We start from the raw sequence: 23,293 nt of genomic DNA on the forward strand, positions 1-23,293 counted from the left end.
CCACAATCAACATTCATGGAAGCAGCAGTCAGGAAATCAAAAGACACATTGCATTGGGCCAGTCTGCTGCAAAAGACCTCTTTAAAGCATTGAAAAGCAAAGATGTCACCTTGAAGACTAAGATGTGCCTGACCCAAGCATGGCTTTTTCAGTAGTCTCATACGCGCATGAAAGCTGAATGATGAATAATGAAGGTAAAGAAAAATTGATGCCTGTGAATTGTGGTGTTGGCAAAGAATATTGAATATACCGTGGACTGCCAAGATAATGAACAAATCTATCTTTGAAGGAGTGCAAGGATGGAAGCAAGGATGGCGAGACTACGTGTCACATACTTTGAATATATCATCAGGAGGGATCAGTTCCTGGAGAAGGACATCATGCTTGCTAAAGTGGAGGGTCAGCGAAAAAAGAGGAAGACCCTCAACACGGATTGACACAGTGGCTGCAACAACAGGCTTAAGCATAACGATTGTGAGAATGACGCAGGACCAGGCAGCGTTTCGTTTTGCTGTACATAGCATCGCTGTGAGTTGGAATCAACTCGACGGCACCTAACAACAATTCTTTTTCGTTGATCTCCGTGTCTGTTGTTATACCAGTACCAGGCTGTCCTCAGAAAATTCTTAATTGAGCAGTTTGCTATATATAAATTATACCACCATTTTAAAAAAGCAACACCTTTAATATTAGTTTGCCAAAACAACTGCTTGAGAAAGATGGAAATCTATTAAAACAAATGTCAAGAAAAATACTTTGAATTGTTGGCAATGAATGTCACAAAACAATATGTGTACTAATTGTTTAATGAGAAATTAATTGGTTTTGTAAGCTTTCACCTAAGGCACAATTAAAAAAAAAAATGAATAAGCACCCATGCCCAGGGGCAAGGATGAGAAGGCAGGAGGTGACAGGAAAGCTAGATGAATGGAAATGGGTCAAGGTCAAGAAGGGGAGAGTGTTGACACATCGCAGGGCTGGCAGTTAATGTCACAACACAAAACAATATGTATTTTAATTGTTTAATGAGAAATGAGTTTGTTCTGTAAACTTTTTCAACTAAAGCACAATTTAAAATAAAAAAAGAAAAATTCCTTGAGTAACTTAGTGGGTGGGCGAAAAGTCAGTTTTGCCACAATGTTGCTTTTGTCATTGTTAGGTGCTGTCCAGTTGGCTCTGACTCATAGTGACCTCTTGTACAACAGAAAGAAACATTGCCCAGTCCTGCGCCACCCTTATAATTGTTGTTATGCTTGAGCCTGTTGTTGCAGCCACTGTCAATCCATCTCATTGAGGGTCTTCCTCTTTTTCGCCGACCCTCTGCTTTACCAAGCATGATGTCCTTCTCCAGGGACTTATCCATCCTGATAACATGTCCAAAGTGAGACAAAGCCTCAACATCCTTGCTTCTAAGAAGCATTTTGGCTGTACTTCTTCCAAGATAAATTTGTTCATTCTTCTGACAGTCCATGGTATATTCAATATTCTTCGCCAACACCATAATTCATATAATAGGCACAACCAAAGAGGAATTTCTTCCGTTTAGATCTTTTGCAGCTATGATAGCCATTAGAACAAGTATTAATAAAACTTAACTTTGAATTGCAGTATCACAACGTGTTAAACCAAGATTTAAAAAAAAAATGTGGTATATGCCATGCCATCACATTGCTTAGTGTTACGTTATTGAGACAGCCGAATGGTTTGTTGACCCTTTAATAAATTCAACAAAAATATTGCATTTTTATTTTCTCATTATTACACATTATAAACTTTTAAAAATTTTTCATGATATACATAGCATTAACGCAGTAGCACATGTATTTAATTTACATAGGCTTGTATAAACAAAATTTTGATATTAATCAAATGGATTAATTAAACAAGTTTAGAGGCTAACTTGATTAAAGGAAGACCAGTTGAATTAGTCAGAATATTTAAAATCAATTTTGTTTCTTTCAGTAGCGTCTTAGTCATCTAGTGCTGCCATAACAGAAATATCACAAATGGATGGCTTTAACAAAGAGAAATTTATTTTCTCACAATCTAGTAGGTTACAAGTCCAAATTCAGTCCAGGGGAAGGCTTTCTCTCTCTGTTCTTTCTCTCTCTGGAGGAAGGTTTCCCCTGGTCGAGGAACTTCTCAGGCACAGGGACCTGGTGTCCAAAGGACACGCTCTGCTCATGGTGCTGCTTTCTTGGTGGTATAAGGTCCCCAACTCTCTGCCTGCTTCCCTTTCCTTTATATCTCAAGAGATTGCCTCAGGACACAGTCCAGTCTTGTAGACTGAGTCCTGCCTCACTAACACAACTGCTGCCTGTCCCCCCTCATCAGCATCATAGGGGCAGGATTTACAACATATACGAAAATCACACAATACCGGGAATCATGGCCCAGCCCAACTGATACACATGTTTTTGGGGGGACATAATTCAATCCACAACAAGCAGTTAATAACTATAAGTGGACCAATAATTATTGGGAAACATAGGTCTTTTTTTTTTTTTTTTGTACTTTATATTCAGGTTTATAGATCAAACTAGTTTGTCATTAAACAGTACACATATTGTTTTATGACATTAGTCAACAACCCCATGACATGTCAACACTCTCCCTTATCAACCTTAGGTTCCCTATTACCAGCGTTCCTGTCCCCTCCTGCCTTCTAGTCCTTGCCCCAGGGCTGGTGTGCCCCTTTAGTCTCGTTTTATTTTATGGGTCTGTCCAATCTTCAGCTGAAGGGTGAATCTCCAGAGTGACTTCCTTACTGAGCTGATCGGGTGTCTGGGACCACACTCTCAGTGTTTCTCCAGTTTCTGTCAGGCCAGCAAGTCTGGTCTTTCTTTTTGAGTTAGAATTTTGTTCCACATTTTTCTCTAGCTCTGTCCGGGACCCTTTCTTGTGATCCCTGTCAGAGCAGTCAGTGGTTGTAGCCAGGCACCATCTAGTTGTACTGGACTCAGTCTGGTGAAGGCCGTGGTAGATGTCCATTTGTCCTAATCTTTCCCGTGTATTTTTAGTTTTCTTCATTCTTCCTTGCTCCTGAAGGGGTAAGACCTGTGGAGTATCCTAGATGGCCGCTCACAGACTTTTAAGACCCCAGATGCTACTCACCACAGTAGAATGTAGAATATTTTCTTTATAAACTATGTTATGCCAATTGAGCTAGATGTTTGCTGAGAGCATGATCCCCACAGCCCTCAGCCCAACAATTCAGTCCCTCAGGGATGAGTGGTGTATCTGTGGAACTTCCATGGCCTTGCCTTGTACAAGTTTTGCTGGCTTCCCCAGTATTGTGAACTGTGTCTTACCCTTCACCAAAGTTACCACTTATCTGTTGCCTATTTTAGTGTTTTTCCATACCCACTCCTCCCCTCCCTCGTAACCATCAAAGATTGTTTCTTTTTATGTGTTTCATTCTCGTTTGATTCTGGGAATTTTTTGATTCCATCTGTAATTTCTTCTGTTACTCAGTGGTTTTTACGCAGAGCGTTATTCAGTTTCCATGTAATTGGTTTTTTCTCCTTGCTCTTCCTGTTGTTAATTTCTGCATTGATGCTGTTGTGGTCAGAGAAGATACTTCATATTATTTCAGTGGTTTGGATTTTGTTGAGGGTTGCTCTGTGACCTAAGATGTTTTCTATTCTGGAAAGCATTCCGTGTGCACTGGAAAAGAATGTGTACTTAGCAGCTGTTGGGTTGAGTGTTCTATATATGTCTATGAGGTCAAGTCGGCTGATTGTGACCTCTGGCTCTTCTGTGTCTTCATTGAGTTTCTTTCTAGATGTTCTGTCCTTTACCGAGAGTGGTGTGTTGAAGTTTCCTACTGTTATTGTGGAACTGTCAGTTTTTCTTTTCATTGCTGTTAGAGCTTGCTTTCTGTATTTTGGAGCACTGTCCTGGGTATGTAGATGTCTATTATGGTTAAGTCTTCATGATGGATCATCCCTTTAATCATTATATAGTGCCTTCTTTGCCTTTTACGGTAGACTTTGTTTTAACATCTATTTTATCTGAAATTAGTATTGTCACTCCTGCTGTTTTTTTGTTTTTTTTTTGGTAGCTGCTTCCTTGATATATTTTTACATCCTTTGATTTTTAATAAACTTATGTCTTTGTTTCTAAGGTGTGTCTCTTGTAGACAGCATATTGATGCATCCTGTTTTTTTTTCAATTCTGCCACTGCCTATCTCTATATGAGTGCATTTGGGCCATTTACATTCAGTGTAATTATTGATAGGTGTGAGTTTAGTACTGTTATTTTGCAGTGCTGACATTTTCTTTGTTCTGCTTACTCTCCTGTGCTGAATTCCTTTTGTTTGTGGATTTCTTTTTTACTTCTTTTGTTTTTATTGAGACTTTGTTTTTCTTCTTTATTTTGAGGAGTATGTTCATTAACTTTTTTGTGGTTACCTTGTAATTTACCCTTATCTTCCTAGGTTTGAACCAGTTTATTTTTACTTGGTATCGCCTTGCTTTTCTCTCCATTAGAATGTTCTATACCTACACCATTTATTCCCTCTTTTATTGTTCTGATGTTGTGTCATTTAGAGATTAACCTCTCTGGTTCCCTGTTGTATTTTTTTTGGTTTTGGATAGTCCTTGAGAGTTCACTTCCTATATTGGTATCTGTCTGGTACAATCTTGCATCCAAGATTCAGGCTGTGGTCTGATGTTGTTTGTTCTGAGACTGAAAGACTCCCTTTAATAATTCTCGTAAGCTTGGTTTGGTTTTTACGTATTCCCTTAATTTCTATTTATCTGGAAATATCCTAATTTCAACCATCATATTTGAACGAGGATTTTGCAGGATATATTATTCTTGGCTGGCATTTTTTTTTTTTTCAAGGTTTTATATATGTCATCCCATTGCGTTCTTGCCTGCATGGCCTCTGCCAAAAAATCAGAGTTTGACCGTATTGTTTCTTCTCTGTATGTGATTTTTAGTTTTTCTCTAGCTGCTCTCAGGATTTTTCCTTTGTCTTTGTTTTTAGCAAGCATGACTGATATGTCTTGGTGATTTTCTTTTGGGGTCTATGCTATATTGGATTCATTGAGCTTTTTGGATGGTCACCTTTTCATCCTTCATGGTATTAGGGAAGTTTTTTGTCAGCAGTTCTTTGGTGATCTCTGTGTTTTCTGTTTTCTCCCCCTTTTCTGGAACACCGACCACTCGCAAAGTTTTGCTTTTGGTTGTAGCCCACATAATTCTCAGGGTTTCTTCATTTGTCTTCATTCTTTTTTCTGTTTTTTCCTCAGAGTTGTACCCAAGTGTTTGTCTTCAATTTCACTCATCCTGTTTTCCATTATGTCAAACCTGTTCCTCAGCCTTTCTATAACACTATTTCTGCAATCTTGTTTATGTTTTGGATTTCTAATTGTTTTTTTTTTTTAATTAATTTTTATTAAGCTTCAAGTGAACATTTACCATTCCAATCAGTCTGTCACATGTAGGTTTACATACATCATACTCCCTTCTCCCACTTGCTCTCCCCCTATTGAGTCAGCCCTTTCAGTCTCTCGTTTCGTGCCAATTTTGCCATCTTCCCTCTCTCTCTATCTTCCCATCCCCCCTCCAGTCAAGAGTTGCCAACACACTCTCCAGTGTCCACCTGATTTGATTAGCTCACTCTTCATCAGCATCTCTCTCCCCCCCGCTGACCAGTCCTTTTCACGCCTGATGAGTTGTCTTCGGGGATGGTTCCCATCCTGTGCCATCAGAAGTTCTGGGGAGCATTGTCTCTGGGATTCCTCTAGTCACATTCATATCATTAGGTATGGTCTTTTTATGAGAATTTGGGGTCTGCATCCCATTGGCCTCCTGCTCCCTCAGGAGTTGTCTGTTGTGCTCCCTAGCAGGGCAGACATCGATTGTGGCCGCGTACCAACTAGTTCTTCCAGTTTCAGGATAATGTACGTCTCTGGTTCATGTGGCCCTTTCTGTCTCTTGGGTTCTTAGTTGTCGTGTGACCTTGGTGTTCTTCCTTTGCCTTTGCTCCAGGTGGATTGAGACCAATTGATGTATCTTAGATGGCCGCTTGTTGGCATTTAGGACCCCAGGCGCCACAATTCAAAGTGGGATGCGGAATGTTTTCATAATAGAATTATTTTGCCCGTTGACTTAGAAGTCTCCTCAAACCATGTTCCCCAGACCCCAGCCCCTGCTCCGCTGACCTTTGAAGCTTTCATTTTATCCCGGAAACCTCTTTGCTTTTAGTCCAGTCCAATTAGGCTGACCTTCCTTGTATTGTGTGTTGTCTTTCCCTTCACCCAAACCAGTTCTTATCTACTGATTGATCAATAAAAAACCCTCTCCCTCCCTCCCTCCCTCCCCCCTTTGTAACCACAAAAGTATGTGTTCTTCTCCGTTTTTTCTATTTCTCAAGATCTTATAATAGTGGTCTTATACAATATTTGTCCTTTTGCCTCTGACTCATTTCGCTCAGCATAATGTCTTCCAGATTCCTCCATGTTATGAAATGTTTCAGAGATTCGTCACTGTTCTTTATCGATGTGTAGTATTCCATTGTGTGAATATACCACAATTTATTTACCCATTCATCCGTTGACGGACATCTTGGTTGCTTCCAGCTTTTTGCTATTGTAAACAGAGCTGCAATAAACATGGGTGTGCATATGTCTGTTTGTGTGAAGGCTTTTGTATCTCTAGGGTATATTCCGAGGAGTGGGATTTCTGGGTTGTATGGTAGTTCTATTTCTAACTGTTTAAGATAATGCCAGATGGATTTCCAAAGTGGTTGTACCATTTTACAATCCCACCAGCAGTGTATGAGAGTTCCAATCTCTCCGCAGCCTCTCCAACATTTGTTATTTTGTGTTTTTTGGATTAATACCAGTCTAGTTGGTGTGAGATGGAATCTCATCGTAGTTTTAATTTGCATTTCTCTAATGGCTAATGATCGGGAGCATTTTCTCATGTATCTGTTGGCTGCCTGAATATCTTCTGGGTTCATATCCTTTGCCCACTTCTTGATTGGGTTGCTTGTCTTTTTGTGGTTGAGTTTTGACAGAATCATGTAGATTTTAGAGATCAGGCGCTGGTCTGAGATGTCATAGCTGAATATTCTTTCCCAGTCTGTAGGTGGTCTTTTTACTCTTTTGGTGAAGTCTTTAGATGAGCATAGGTGTTTCATTTTTAGGAGCTCCCAGTTATCTGGTTTCTCTTCATCATTTTTGGTAATGTTTTGTATTCTGTTTATGCCCTGTATTAGGGCTCCTAGGGTTGTCCCTATTTTTTCTTCCATGATCTTTATCATTTTAGTCTTTATGTTTAGGTCTTTGATCCACTTGGAGTTAGTTTTTGTGCATGGTGTGAGGTATGGGTCCTGTTTCATTCTTTTGCAAATGGATATCCAGTTATGCCAGCACCATTTGTTAAAAAGACTATCATTTCCCCAATTGACTGACACTGGTCCTTTGTCAAATATCAGCTGCTCATACATGGATGGATTTATATCTGGGTTCTCAATTCTGTTCCATTGGTCTATGTGCCTGTTGTTGTACCAGTACCAGGCTGTTTTGACTACTGTAGCTGTATAATAGGTTCTGAAATCAGGTAGAGTGAGGCCTCCCACTTTCTTCTTCTTTTTCAGTAATGGTTTACTTATCCGGGGGTTCTTTCCCTTCCATATGAAATTAGTGATTTGTTTCTCTATCCCCTTAAAATATGACATTGGAATTTGGATTGGAAGTGCGTTATATGTATAGATGGCTTTTGGGAGAATAGACATTTTTACTATGTTAAGTCTTCCTATCCATGAGCAGGGTATGTTCTTCCACTTAAGTATGTCCTTTTGAATTTCTTGTAGCAGAGTTTTATAGTTTTCTTTGTATAGGTCTTTTACATCCTTGGTAAGATTTATTCCTAAGTATTTTATCTTCTTGGGGGCTACTGTGAATGGTATTCATTTGGTTATTTCCTCTTCGGTGTTCTTTTTGTTGATGTAGAGGAATCCAAGTGATTTTTGTATGTTTATATTATAACCTGAGAGTCTTCCAAACTCTTCTATTAGTTTCAGTAGTTTTCTGGAGGATTCCTTAGGGTTTTCCATGTATACGATCATGTCATCTGCAAATAGTGATAGCTTTACTTCCTCCTTGCCAATCTGGATACCCTTTATTTCTTTGTCTAGCCTAATTGCCCTGGCTAGGACTTCAAGTACGATGGTGAATAAGAGTGGTGATAAAGGGCATCCTTGTCTGGTTCCCGTTCTCAGGGGAAATGCTTTCAGGTTCTCTCCATTTAGAGTGATATTGGCTGTTGGCTTTGCATAGATGCCCTTTATTATGTTGAGGAATTTTCCTTCAATTCCTATTTTGGTAAGAGTTTTTATCATAAATGGGTGTTGAACTTTGTCAAATGCCTTTTCTGCATCTATTGATAAGATCATGTGGTTTTTATCTTTTGTTTTATTTATGTGATGGATTACATTAATGGTTTTTCTGATATTAAACCAGCCTTGCATACCTGGTATAAATCCCACTTGATCAGGGTGAATTATTTTTTTGATGTGTTGTTGGATTCTATTGGCTAGAATTTTGCTGAGGATTTTTGCATCTATGTTCATGAGGGATATAGGTCTGTAATTTTCTTTTTTTGTAATGTCTTTACCTGGTTTTGGTATCAGGGAGATGGTAGCTTCATAGAATGAGTTGGGTAGTATTCCGTCTTGTTCTATGCTTTGAAATACCTTCAGTAGTAGTGGTGTTAAGTCTTCTCTGAAGGTTTGGTAGAACTCTGCAGTGAAGCCGTCTGGGCCAGGACTTTTTTTTGTTGGAAGTTTTTTGATTACCGTATCAATCTCTTTTTTTGTTATGGGTCTATTTAGTTGTTCTACTTCTGAATGTGTTAGTTTAGGTAGGTAGTATTTTTCTAAGAATTTATCCATTTCTTCTAGGTTTTCGAATTTGTTAGAGTACAATTTTACGTAGTAATCTGAAATGATTCTTTTAATTTCATTTGGCTCTGTTGTGATGTGGTCCTTCTCGTTTCTTATTCGGGTTATTTGTTTCCTTTCCTGTTTTTCTTTAGTCAGTCTAGCCAATGGTTTATCAATTTTGTTAATTTTTTCAAAGAACCAGCTTTTGGCTTTGTTAATTTTTTCAATTGTTTTTCTGTTCTCTAATTCATTTAGTTCAGCTCTAATTTTTATGATTTGTTTTCTTCTGGTGCCTGATGGGTTCTTTTGTTGCTCACTTTCTATTTGTTCAAGTTGTCGGGACAGTTCTCTGATTTTGTCTCTTTCTTTTTGTATGTGTGCATTTATCGATATAAATTGGCCTCTGAGCACTGCTTTTGCTGTGGTTTTGATAGGAAGTATTTTCATTCTCGTTGCTTTCTAAGAATTTCCTTATTCCCTCCTTGATGTCTTCTATAACCCAGTCTTTTTTCAGGAGGGTATTGTTCATTTTCCAAGTATTTGATTTCTTTTCCCTAGTTTTTCTGTTATTGATTTCTAGCTTCATTGCCTTGTGGTCTGAGAAGATGCTTTCTAATAATTCGATGTTTTGAATTCTACCAGGATTTGTTTTGTGACCTAATATGTGGTCTATTCTAGAGAATGTTCCATGTGCACTAGAAAAAAAAGTATATTTTGCAGCAGTTGGGTGGAGAGTTCTGTATAAGTCTATGAGGTCAAGTTGGTTGATTGTTGTAAGTAGGTCTTCCGTGTCTCTATTGAGCTTCTTACTGGATGTCCTGTCCTTCTCCGAAAGTGGTGTGTTGAAGTCCCCTACTATAAATGTGGAGGTGTCTATCTCGCTTTTCAATTCTGTTAAAATTTGATTTATGTATCTTGCAGCCCTGTCATTGGGTGCGTAAATATTCAATATGGTTATATCTTCCTGATCAATTGTCCCTTTTATCATTATATAGTGTCCTTCTTTATCCTTTGTGGCGGATTTAAGTCTAAAGTCTATTTTGTCGGAAATTAATATTGCTACTCCTCTTCTTTTTTGCTTATTATTTGCTTGATATATTTTTTTCCATCCTTTGAGTTTTAGTTTGTTTGTGTCTCTAAGTCTAAGGTGTGTCTCTTGTAGGCAGCATATAGATGGATCGTGTTTCTTTATCCAGTCCGTGACTCTCTGTCTCTTTATTGGTGCATTTAGTCCATTTACATTCAGCGTAATTATAGATAAATAAGTTTTTAGTGCTGTCATTTTGATGCCTTTTCATGTGTGTTGTTGGCCTTTTCATTTTTCCACATACTTTTTTGTGCTGAGACATTTTTCTTAGTAGATTGTGAGATCCTCATTTTCATAATGTTTAACTTTATGTTTGTTGAGTCGTTACGTTTTTCTTGAGTTATGGAATTGATATTCCTTTTTGTGGTTACCTTATTATTTACCCCTATTTTTCTAAGTAAAAACCTAACTTGTGTCCTTCTATATCGCCTTGTATAACTCTCCATCTGGCAGTTCCATGCCTCCTATGTTTAGTCCCTCTTTTTGATTATTGTGATCGTTTATCTATTGATTTCCATGATTTCCTGTTATGTGTACTATTTTGTTTATTTATTTATTTTTTAGAATTAATCTTACTTAGTTTTTGTGCTTTCCCTATTTGAGTTGCGTTGAGATCAGAACGTTCTGTTTTGTGACCTTGTATTGTGCTGGTACCTGATATTATTGGTCATCAGGCCAAACAATCTCCTTTAGCATTTCTTGCAGTCTTGGTTTAGTTTTTGCAAATTCTCTAAACTTGTGTTTATCTGTAAATATCTTAATTTCTCCTTCATATTTCAGAGAGAGTTTTGCTGGATATATGATCCTTGGCAGTTTTTCTCCTTCAGTGCTCTGTATACGTCGTCCCATTCCCTTCTTGCTTGCATGGTTTCTGCTGAGTAGTCTGAACTTATTCTTATTGATTCTCCCTTGAAGGAAACCTTTCTTTTCTCCCTGGCTGCTTTTAAAATTTTCTGTTTGTCTTTGGTTTTGGCAAGTTTGATGATAATATGTCTTGGTGTTTTTCTTTTTGGATCAATCTTAAATGGGGTTCGATGAGCATCTTGGATAGATATCCTTTCGTCTTTCATGATGTCAGGGAAGTTTTCTGTCAGGAGTTCTTCAACTATTTTCTCTGTGTTTTCTGTCCCCCCTCCCTGTTCTGGGACTCCAATCACTCGCAAGTTATCCTTCTTGATAGAGTTCCACATGATTCTTAGGGTTTCTTCATTTTTTTTAATTCTTTTATCTGATTTTTTTTCAGCTATGTTGGAGTTGATTCCCTTGTCCTCCAGAAGTCCCAGTCTACATTCTAATTGCTCGAGTCTGCTCCTCTGACTTTCTATTGCGTTGTCTAATTCTGTAATTTTATTGTTAATCTTTTGGATTTCTACATGCTGTCTCTCTATGGATTCTTGCAACTTATTAATTTTTCCACTATGTTCTTGAATAACCTTTTTGAGTTCTTCAACAGTTTTATCAGTGTGTTCCTTGGCTTTTTCTGCATTTATCCTAATTTCATTTGTGATATCTTTAAGCATTCTGTAAATTAGTTTTTTATATTCTGTATCTGATAATTCCAGGATTGTATCTTCATTTGGGAAAGATTTTGATTCTTTTGTTTGGGGGGTTGGAGAAGCTGTCATGGTCTGTTTCTTTATGTGGTTTGATATGGACTACTGTCTCTGAGCCATCACTGGGAAACTAGATTTTCCAGGTAATCAGCTAAAAAAAATGCAGTCGGATCCCTATCTGAATTCTCCTTCTGGCTCAGGGTATTCGGATGTTAATGGAGCCGCCTGGGGAGGGTGGGGAGGAATCAGAAAGCTAGGCGTGTAGCACCACAGAATATAGAGCTGATCCCCGCGTTCACGTCCTGCCCCCGTCCGCCAGAATCCCGGCAGGATGGCTCCCCGGCTGGGACGCTACTCTCCCCGCTCCAAGATCAGTCACTTCCTCCCGGGGATTTCTCCCTCCGGTGCGCTGCACGGCTCGCGCGAACTGAGTGGGCGTGGCCCTCACGAACAGCTGGGCACGCCCCCGGGGTCTATTCAGGGGAATGCACTCACACCCCGCCCGCTATCGCCAAGATCCCAGCGGGACGGCTCCCCGTCTGGGACGCTGCTCTCACCACTCCAAGACCAGTCACTTCCTCCCGGGGATTTCTCCCTCCGGTGCGCTGCACGGCTCGCACGAAATGGGTGGGCGTGGCCCTCACGGACAGCTGGGCCCGCCCCCGGGGTCTATTCAGGGGAATGCGCTCACACCCCGCCCGCTCTCGCCAAGATCCCAGCGAGACGGCTCCCCAGCTGGGACACTGCTGTCCCCACTCCGAGACCCGTCACTTCCTCCCGGGGATTTCTCCCTCCGGTACGCCACACCGCTTGCGCGAACTGGGTGGGCGTGGCCCTCATGAATAGCCGGGCTCGCTCCCGGGGCCTATTCAGGGGAATGCACTCACACCCCGCCCGCTCTCGCAAAATCCCAGTGGGACGGCTCCCTGGCTGGGACGCTGCTCTCCCTGCTTCAAGACCAGTCACTTCCTCCCGGGGATTTCTCCCTCCAGTGCGCCGCACCGCTCGCGCGAACTGGGTGGACATGGCCCTCACGAATGTCTGGGCGTCCCCCCCCCGGGTCGCTTTAGGGAAATATAGGTGATCCCCACGCTCGCGTCTCGCCCGCCTCCCGCCAAACTCCCGGCGGGACGGCGCCCCGGCTGGGACGCTGCTCTCTCCGCTCCAAGATCCGTCACTGCCTCCCGGGCGTTTCTCCCACCGGCTTCGCCGCTACACCGCCCACGCCAACCAGCTAGACTTCCTCCCGGGATGGGTTCGGGGTGGGTAGGGCTGGGCCCCTTGTCTGTGCCGTCTGTCCCCCTGGGCTCTGCCCCAGCCCGGGCTCCGAAGGTCACCTGCCTGGTACGCTGGCTCTTAGTTCTGAAAACGATCGCTGTCTGCCCGTATTTGTTCGTTCTCCGTCTCTAAGTCTGTGTTGTTGTGCAGAGTTCGTAGATTGTTATATATGTGATCGATTCACTTGTTTTTCCAAGTCTTTGTTGCAAGAGGGATCTGTGTTAGCGTCCACCTAGTCCGCCATCTTGGCCCCGCCTCCAGATTTCTAATTGTTTTTGTATGGTTTCTAGTTGTGAATTTATTTTGGCATATTGTTCCTGTATTGTTTTCCTGAATCCTTTCATTTTTTGGTCTGTCTTTTCCATGAATTTGTCTATTTTTTCTTCATTTTTGTCTGCTTTTTACTTCAACTCTTGAATAGCTCTGAGTATTAGATATTTGAATTCCTTGTCAGGTAGTTCTGGTGCCTTTTCTTCTACTAGAAAGTCATCTGGTATTTAATTTTGGACGCCTACTGGAACCTTTACTCAATTTTTTTTTTTTTTTACTGGAACCATCCTGTCCTGTTTTTTTTTTTTTTTTAATTTTTTAAAATATTTTTTAATATTGTCTCTGTCTTTGGGACATTCAGTAGTTATTTTCTTTGTTTTTTGATTGTAGACCTGTTTGTTTCATCCTGCTTTTTTGTTTTATTTCATTATGTCTGAGCAGGTGAGCTGTGCATTCTTTTTTGTTTGCTCGTCTGTTGTCACAATACTTCTCACCTCCTTGCCCAATGGACAGGTCCAGTTGCTCAGCTGTGGTGCAGCAGGGCAGGTCCAGCTGAAGGGGAGGGGCTGGGATGGGTTGTTTGTGGCATGTACTAGGGTTAACGGGACAGGGCGGGAATCAGTACCGGGCAGGTTCCGGTAGACTGTGACTGTGCTGCTCAGGGGCGTGATGTTCAGGGCGCAGTGCTGGTAGGCAGGAAGGGCAGGGGGAGGTTGTGATGTGCGGAACTAATATGTGTATGGGAAAGAGGAGAGCGTGAGAGAGAAACAGAAGCCAAAAAGAAACAAGCAAGAAAAAAGAGTGCTAAGGGAGCTTGCCATTGGAGTGGAGAGGTGAGAAACTAAGAAATGGAGGAAAACAAAATGGAAAAATGAAAGAAGAAAAGACAAAAACAAGTAACTAGATAAAAATTTGAAAAGCAGAAAGGGAAAAAAAGCTTGCAGGGGTCCCACTGGTGCAGATGCAAAGAAAGGGGTGTGGCTCCCAGACTGTGCAATATAGCTTGGCTAGGAGGTACAGATTTCCGACAGTGCCAGGTATTCAGGAGACAGGAAAAGAAAGTAAGTATAGAAAGACAAGAACTGACAAATGAATGACAGACAGGAAAAAACAGAAAGAGGAAAAGAAAGAAAAAAGAAATGCCCCCAGGAATCCCACTGACTGGGGAAGTGGCTCCTAAGTCGTGCAGTGCAGCCTGGCTAGAAGGGGCTCCCAAGCTGTGAAAAGAAAAAGAAAATAAACAAGCAAATAGAACAGAACAAAGCAAAAAAGAAAAAAAAAGCCCTAGTGATCCCACCAGCATGGTGTCTTCAGCCAGGGGCATGGTTCCCCAATTGAGCAGTGCTTTATAGCCTTTCAAGAAGAAGCAAAGATGGCACACAGAGCCAGGTGTTCGAGAGAAAGGGGTGGAGGGCAGAGGTGATGGAAGGCATGGAAGAAACCAAAAGAAATGGAAGAAAGCAGTGTCAGGAACAGACAGGGCACTTAGTGAGCCACCCAGTGTGGGTAGGGTGAATCCAACCCACCCAGAGTGGAAGCAGTTGCCTCCCATCCAAGAGACTGCAGCCAGCGGAAAGCAAAGGAGGCCAAGGTTGGGGGGAAGAAGGGTGGGGGTTAGGAAAGCGTATATCACTATTTACTGGGTTCTCTCCTGCTGGGAACTTCATGAAGCTCCTCTCCCGTACTCCCTGTCCGCTGATCTCCATTGCAGGTGAGGCGAATCCAAGCGGCACGGACACTGCACATCACGGCTGGCAGAGCCACTACTGCCATCCAGGAAGTGCAGAGATAGAATAGTGGGGAGAGGATGGGGGTGGGAAGGCATGTATTGCTGGTTACTGGGTGCTCTGTCTCCTGCTGGGAGCTCTGTGAAGCTGCTTTCACATGCTCCCTGTCCACTGATCTCTGACAGGAGTCTAACATGGCAGATCTGTGCTGCATTAGCTGATAGGGAACCTCTGCACGTATATCTCCTAGCTCTCTGTCTCTGTTAGCTTCTTATTCCATTCGGTGGCTGGCTGAGTTCTTTATCTCTTCATTTGACACTTCAGGTTTCAGGAGTGACGTTTGTCTCTATTTTACACAGTTTTTTGGGTTTTTGCTGTGGAGGGATGTTGTGGTGCCATGATGGCCAGAAGTCTGGAACATAGGTCTTTTAACTACGCTGGTCATGCTTATTATTTAGCATGTTCATCTCAACATGATAGTCAGCTAACATTTATTGAATGCCAACTCTATGCCAAGTAGTGGTAAACATGTTAAATGCATGAGTTCTTTATCCTCACAGCAAACCTATAATATCTCACACTGAGGAATCTGAGGAATTCAATGTTGAATGAAAGTTACACAATATCACACAGGTAATATTTGAAGAGTCAGGATTTGAACGCAGCTCTTCACCCTCATGCTTTACTAATGGCCCTTGCCCAGTTTACAAGGGGAAAAAAAATGTCAGGAAGATAGAATTTTCTAAATTTTAGTTTTTCCTGCCATAGAATTTTCTTTAAAACTTTGGTGTATGTTACCACTTGTTTGCTAACAATTTCTAGAAGATGACAAGACAAATGAGGATGTAGAAAATTAATATTTATATAAAGTCACGGAAATAGCCAGTCTTGAATATTTATCAATGTATTATGGACACAAACTCAAAGTTGTGTTTTATGTTATCCACATTTTATGTGTAAGTTGTTACTGGCTTATATGATAGAAATAAATATAGGCCACAACCAACTAATCAAGTAGAATTCCTGGTACAGCAGAAAAGAGAAATGAAAGCCTAGTATGAAAAATGGTACTTGAGTTTGTGCTTGAAGAATAGATAGAATTTAGATTGAGAAGAGTGGAAAGGGGTGGCAATAAACAAATATCTAAAAGCTATAGGAAGCTTGAATGGTTCTGGAGCCAGCAACAAAGCCTGTGAAGTATAGTGGAAATTGGACTTCCACTTCAATATAGTATATTTGAGAATGTATTGAATAAATTAAAAGCACAGTGCCAGCCAGGCTGACAGAAGAACTTTCATAAAATGTCAAAGAGAATTGTTTTTATTGTTAAAGCAATATTTTGGTGTTTAATTTTTGACAGAATCATTTTGCCTGATTTTGAATTTGTTGGATTTGGTACCCCATTACATTTTGTATATGAAATTATATTCTGAAATCCATATAAGCTTTTATTTTTTTAATGTAGGAATATTCCCTGGGCTATCGAGGGACTAAAGAAAGCAAGTGAATGGGTGAGAAGAACTGAAGGACAATATCCATCTATCTGCCAACGGCTTGAACTGGGTAAAGACTGGGACTCTACCACTAAGCAGCTATTGGGATTTCAACCCATAGACACCACGTCTCCTCTTCACAGAGTCCTTAGTTACAGTCAAGGCCGAATCAAGTGAAATTGCACTTCAAGATTTTTTAATGCTTTTATGTGTAAAATAATGAAATATTAATAGATATCTTTAATGAAATTTAACTGTAATTTTACTCAGTGTATTAATTAGTCACATTAAAATAAAATGGAAGCAGAATCAATTAATTTAATGAACTAACCAGCAATAATAAAAGGAAATTACAATATTACCAAATTTGTGTGTTTAAATGTTTCAAGAATGGCCCTGAAAGCTTATTTTAGTCTCTTTTTTGGAAATCTATCAGGGAGCTGGCCCAGCTGGACCGAGCATTTTATATGATTTATTTTACTCACCTCTCTTGGAGCCCTGGTGGTGCAGTGGTTAAGATCTGCAGCTGCTAACCGAAGTTTGAATCCACCACCTGCTCCTTGAGAATCCTGTGGGGCATTTCTACTCTGTCCTATAGGGTTACTATGAGTCATGGTTACCCTAGAGTTTGCAATATTCATTTACAACCAATCAAAGACCTTTTTCAAGTAAAACTACACCACTTGACAGCTAGTAAAATTACCTCATAACAGTATTTCCAATTTCTCCTATCCCTTATACCATTGCTGTTATTTATTGCACTTACCCACTAGCTGTAAACACCCAACACCTTATTATTATTTAAACAAACAATTATCTATTAGATCATATATGAATAAGTAAAATAAAGATCTTATTTTACCTTCATTTCTTCATTCTGTCTGAAGAACTTGTCATTTCTTGCAAGGCAGGTCTACTGGTGACAAATTCCCTCATTTTTTTATTTGTCTGAGTATTTCTCCTTCACTATTGAAGGATAATTTCACTGTATACAGAATTCTGTTTTTTGTTTTGTTGTTCTTTCAACATTTTAAATATTTTACTCCGCTCTTTTCTTGATTGCATGATTTCTCCTTCCCTCTCCTCCCCACCTAGCCCCTGGCTTCTTTTAAGATTTTCTGTTTGTATTTGGTTTTCTGCAATTTGGATATGATGTGCCTAGGGATGTGCGTGTTTGTGTGTGTGTGTTTTTTTTTTTTCTTATTTATCCTGCTTGGTCTTCTGTGAGCTTCCTGGATCTGTGGTATGGTGTCTATCATTAATTTTGGAAAATTCTCAGCCATTATTACTTTAACTATTTTCTCTTTTCGTTCTCATATTTCCTTTTTGCATATGTTACAGCTTTTAAAATTGTCCCACAGTTCTTAGGTATTTTTTTTTTCCCCACGTCTTTTTTCTCTTTGAAGTTTCTGTTGATGTATCTCCAAGTTCACCGATGCTCTTCTCAGCTGTTTCCAATCTACTGATGAACCCACAAAGTCATTTTTCATTTCTGTTACATCGTGCTTGATTTCTAGCATTTCCGTTTTATTCCCCTCGCATTTAATTCTGAAAACTTTCAATCATATAGAAAAATTGAAAGAATTATACCATAAACAACCATTTATCCCCACCTAGATTTTAGAATTAATATTTTGCTATACCAGCTTTATCTATCCATGTAACCGTCCTTTATCCATCTGCCAATCCATTTTATTTTTGGATGCATTTCAAAGTAAGTTTTAGACATAAGAACATTTCACAACTGAACACTTCAGTATATGAACTAGAGTTCGATACTATGGTTCTTTTGAGGTAAAAATTACATAAGAGTGAAATTTTTTTTAACTATTAGAGATGTGATATTTTTAGATATGATACAAAATAAACTCTTGAATTTAACAATCAATGGCATTTAGTACATTTATAATGTGCAGTCACTGCCTTTGTCTAGTTTCGAAGCTTATCCACCATTCCAAAGTAAAACCCCTTTCCTATCAGGCACGTTCTTCCACCTCTTCCCACCCTCCCACCACCCTGACAACCACCTACCTGCATTCTGTCTCAATGGATTTATCTATTCTGGATATTTCATATAAATGGAGTAATATAATATGTGTCATTTGAATAATATGAATGTTCATCCACATTTTAACATGTATCAGTACTTCATTCCCTTTTATGGCTGCACAATATTATATGTATGCATATGCCACAATTTGTTTATCCATTCATCTTTTGATAGACATTTAGGCTATTTCCATCTTTTGGCTATTATGAGTAGTGCTGCTATAAATGTGTACATATGCTTTTTGAGTACCTGTTTTCAATTCTTTTGGGCTAGCACTTTCTTTTTATTCTTTCTCAGAATTTCCGTTTCTGCTTACATTACCCATCTTAGGTGTTGCCCACTTTTTCCATTAGAGCTCTCACCATATTAATTAATTATGCTGTTGTCTGTTGGTATCAAGTAAATTATGACTCATGATGACCCCAAGTGTGCAGTATTTTTAGTATTCCTTGTGTGATCCAAAATACCTACCATATCTGAGTCTGGTTCTGATATTTGTATCTTCAGATTGTGTTTCTTTTGGGGGGGGAGCTTTTAGCATGCCTTGTAATTTTTTGCTGAAAGCCTGACAGGTGTGTCTGATAATAGGAACTGGGGTAAGTAATGTGAGATTTTATGTTTATCTGGCTGGAAGTTAGGTTGTATTTACTGTTTGCTATAACTGTGTCATCAGAACCTAAAAGTTTCCTCTGGTATCTTTGTTTTTGTCTTTCTGGTTATATTTGGGTTTCTCTAGAAACTCCTTTTTAAATAGAGTCTGTGACTTGCAGCTTTCTCCACTGTAATCCAGTGTTATTATCCTGGTGCCTTTTCAATGCACCAGTAAGGTATTGGGGAAAGGAAGCATTCTCTATTCTTTCTTCTGGTTTTTTTTTTTTTTTTTTTTTTGTGGGCCAGGGTCTTTGAGCTGTGACCTTCTGAGGAGTTTCTTTAAGCTGTTTTTTTTTTTTTCTCCTCCCCTCACGTGAGACAGTAAGGTTTGAGGTGGCTGGAGTTTTCCAATTACCCTTCCCCTCCAGGTCAGATAAGGTTTTGGTACAGTAGTTTCCCTTGAAAGCTCTTGACTTGCTGCCTTGCCTTCATTAGGAGGAAAAAAATGAAGAATAGAGAGCTCTGAGCAATTTTAAAAATGGCTACTTTCGCCCTCCCCCTGCTAGATGTTCAGGGGTATTTTTCTCTGACTTTCCTGTGATGATCCTATTGTCACCAATTTTCCAGTCATGTTCCTTCCTAGTCCCTGACCATCCAGCCAAACCGTTAGCCACAGCCCATGAATCAGGATACAGTAGCACATCTGGCCATTTCTCCTTCCAATCAAAGTGAACAACCAGGTGCCCTGCTTGAAGTTCTGCCCACTAGGAGAATTTCTCTTCACCCCTGTACTTTAAGGAAGTCCTGGGGCTGCAGTGCTACTGCTGCCCACTTTCAAATGGTACCTGCATATCATGCTAAACCATCTGTAAACAGGCACGAATTTTCTCTTCCTCAGTCAATTGATCATGAGGTCATAAGTGCAGTCTGGGAGAAGGAAGGTAATGTGACAGGAGTGGAGGCCATGGGCATTTGGGCCACTTCCTCATGTAATAACTTACTTGTGCTTTCAGGTCCTGCTCGAGCCTGATCTCATATATACCATTTCCAGTTAATGATGGAATGCTGCTGTGCACACCCAACTTTATAACTCTGTGGATCAGACAACAACCACTTCATGATGGGCAGCTCATGTTGCATGGTAACTTCATGGCCCATGGTTAAGCATTAAGACTCAACCAACACCCAGTAACAAGCCAAAAGCTGTTTGTCAAAAGGAGAGTAGTTATCTGCAAAGGATGGCAGGACTTTGCTCCAAAATCCTAAGCGTCTGCACTGTGATTCACTAATAGGGGCCTGCCAAAGACTCCAAACAGCATCTCTATCTGCCACTGACACTTTAAGAATCGTTGGATCAGCTGGGTCATATGGCCCAAGTGGCAGGGCAGCTTGCATAGCAGTCTGGACCTGTTGCAGAGCCTTCTCTTGTTCTGGGCCTCATTCAGAACTAGCAGCTTTTGTCTGTTTTTGATAAATAGATGAGAGTAACACACCTGAATGAAGGACATGTTGCCTCCAAAATCCAAAGAGGCCTGCCAGGCATTGTGCCTCATTTTTAGTTGTAAGAGTGACCATATGCAACAACTTATCCTTCACTTTAGAAGGAATATCTAAACTCGTCCCATACCACCAGACCCCTAGAAATTTCACTGAGGTAGAAGGCACCTGAATTTTTGGGGGGTTAATTTCCCACCCTCTAGCACGCAAATGTTTTACCAATAAGTCTAGAGTCATTGATACCTCTTACTTACTAGGTCTAATCAGCATAATGTCACCAGTGTAATGGGCCAGTATGACGTGTTGTAGAAACGAAAGGCGATCAAGGTCCTTGTGGACTAAATTATGACATAGGGCTGGAGAGTTGATACACCCCAAAATTAGAACAGTGAAGGTGTACTGCTGGCCTTGCCAGCTGAAGACAAACTGTCTCTGATGTGCTTTAGAAACAGGTATGGAGAAAAAGGCATTGGCCAGATCAATAGCTGCATTCCAGGTACAGGGAGATAAATTAATTTCCGCAAGCAATGAAACCACATCTGGAACAGCAGCTGAAATTGGAGTCACCACCTGGTTACATTTATGATAATCCACTGTCATTCTCCAAGATCCATTTGTTTTCTTCACAGGCCAGATAGGAAAGGGAGTGTGGGGGGAATCACTACCACTGCATCCTTCAAGTCCTTGATGGTGGCAGTAATCTCTACAATCCCTCCAGGACTGTGGCATTGGTTTTGGCTTACTATTTTCCAAGGCATGGGACGTTCTAATTGCTTTCACTTGGCCTTTCCTACCATAATAGCCCTTACTTTACATGTCAGGGATCCAACATGGGGATTCTGCCAGTTGAGTATGTCTATTCCAATTATGGATCCTGGAACTGGGGGAATCACTACAGGATGGGTTTGGAATCCACCGTGAGATCTGAGATAAGACTCCATTAATTACCTGACCTCCATATGCCCTTACTCTGACTGGTGGGCCACAATGACATTTTGGGTCTGCTGGAATTAGTGTCTAGTGTCAGTTCAGAGCCAGTGTCCAGTAACCCCTGAAAAATCTGATTATTTCCTTTTCCCCAGTGAACAGTTAGTCTTGTAAAAGGTCATAGATCCCTTTGGGGAATACTGGGAGGAGATTAACAGTATAAGTTTTTGACAGTGTAGAGGGGTCCTTCCTCAAGGGGACCTGGCTTCCCTATCATTTAAGGGGTTGTGGGTCTGTAAACTGGCTCAAGTCTGGGAATTGACTGAGGGGACTTGACTCTCTATTTTGGTGATTCAAGTTAGACTGCCATTCACTTGACCTAGAATTCTTCTGCTTCTACAGGTCAAGTAACTTTTTAGTAAGTTTCATATCTATTTCACTCCTTGGAACACCATGACTAAGCAACCAATGCTATAAGTCCATACAAGTCAGACTATTCGGATTACTGATTTGACTTTGCTGTCCATTACAATAACCATGCCCACCTTGTCTTTGGCAATTAGATGCCATCTCTTAGCCCCTCCATCCTGGGATCCAGTCACCCCCGTTGTATTTAGGTGTCTTAATTCAGTTAGGGCACTTCCCACTGTAATATCTGACCTACATAGGAAAGCAATCACAGCAGTCTTGAAGGATGCTGGTGCTCCCTTCACAAATTCCTCACAACTGTGTGCACACAGCCTGTGATGTCTTCTGGGCACTTCTTGGGTGGCTCTGTGAGTCCAACATGATAAATTCACTCTAACAGTCCAATTTCTCTAAACCTTTGTCTATCACTATCTACAGTATACCAAGCAGTTATGACATTTCAATTTCATTTAGTGCAGGCCACCTCTTGGTCTGTGTTTCAGTCAATAAACCATATAAACTATTAGATCCATTTCTAACCTCTCAGGCTGAATGAAGAATATCTGCTTAGTGGACCCATATTGATAAACTCAGACTGATCCAACTTTGTTGCATCATTATCCTACACCCTTAATAGCCATTCCCACACATACTCCCCAGGTTTCTGTTTGTATATATTAGAAAAATCAAGTAGTTCTTTTGAAGTGCAGCTTCCCTCCTCATGTGTTACACTTTGTATTTCACCTCTTGGAACTCGCTGAGAATTAAGTCTAGTTATATGTCTAGAAGCAAAAATGGGTGGTGGGGGTGAATCGTGAGGAAATTCAGCAATGTCTTGCAAGGCATTTGCCTCAGGCAATGCCCCAGGCAAGGACTCTTCAGACACATCTCATCAGATGGGGTGGAAGGAATGGTTTTACTGGGGAAGGTGGCTTCACTGGAGCAATCTCTTCAATGGGAGTGAGAGGATAGGTTCTGTTGGCAGGGGTGATTCAACAGAATTCAGGGGCTCAATGTCCTCAGCTTCAAGATTACCTGCCCATATGTCCCTCCCCCCACCAAGTTTCAGGATCTTGTTTTTTCCCAATCAATCCCTCACTTTAACTTCAGACACCACTCGAGGCTGAGAATTCAGTTGTTATAATTCAGCCACTCTTAGAATAAGACTCTGGGTTTGGTTTTCAGCAATATGAACTCTGTTACTACAAGAAATAAGGCTTCCTTTCAGGGCACAAACAGCAACTTTCAGATCTTTTATGTGTTGCTTGAGCTGGGGCTCTGGAGCGCTGAGCTCATCCTTTACTTTCTTCACTTTGTCTAGCAAAAGTAGGACCAACTAGCCAACTTCATTATATTTCTCAGTTTGAAAAAAATGTTGAAAAGTATCAAATACACAACCACCCAGAGCCTTGTCTCTCACAAATATTTGATCCAGTGGTGGTGATATTTTGTGTATTTTTTTCACTTAATTTTATTTACTTTGTTGTTGAGAATATACACAGCAAAACATAC

The 23,293-nt window shown here is 40.5% G+C and overlaps 1 protein-coding gene across 6 annotated transcripts in view; it reads left to right on the forward strand.

Annotated features, from left to right (window-relative positions):
• PARP4 (poly(ADP-ribose) polymerase family member 4) overlaps window positions 1-16,674 on the forward strand; it is a 260,869-nt gene extending 244,195 nt beyond the window's left edge. For all 6 annotated transcript variants that reach the window (XM_064275429.1, XM_064275428.1, XM_064275424.1 and 3 more), the window contains one exon: window positions 16,281-16,674. In XM_064275429.1, coding sequence (XP_064131499.1) covers window positions 16,281-16,485 — 205 coding nt within the window. In that variant the 3' untranslated portion in view covers window positions 16,486-16,674. The remainder of the gene's footprint in view (window positions 1-16,280) is intronic.
• The last annotated feature ends 6,619 nt before the right edge of the window (window positions 16,675-23,293 follow it).

This window comes from Loxodonta africana, chromosome 23 (assembly GCF_030014295.1).
Source record: "Loxodonta africana isolate mLoxAfr1 chromosome 23, mLoxAfr1.hap2, whole genome shotgun sequence".
Lineage (NCBI taxonomy): Eukaryota > Metazoa > Chordata > Mammalia > Proboscidea > Elephantidae > Loxodonta > Loxodonta africana.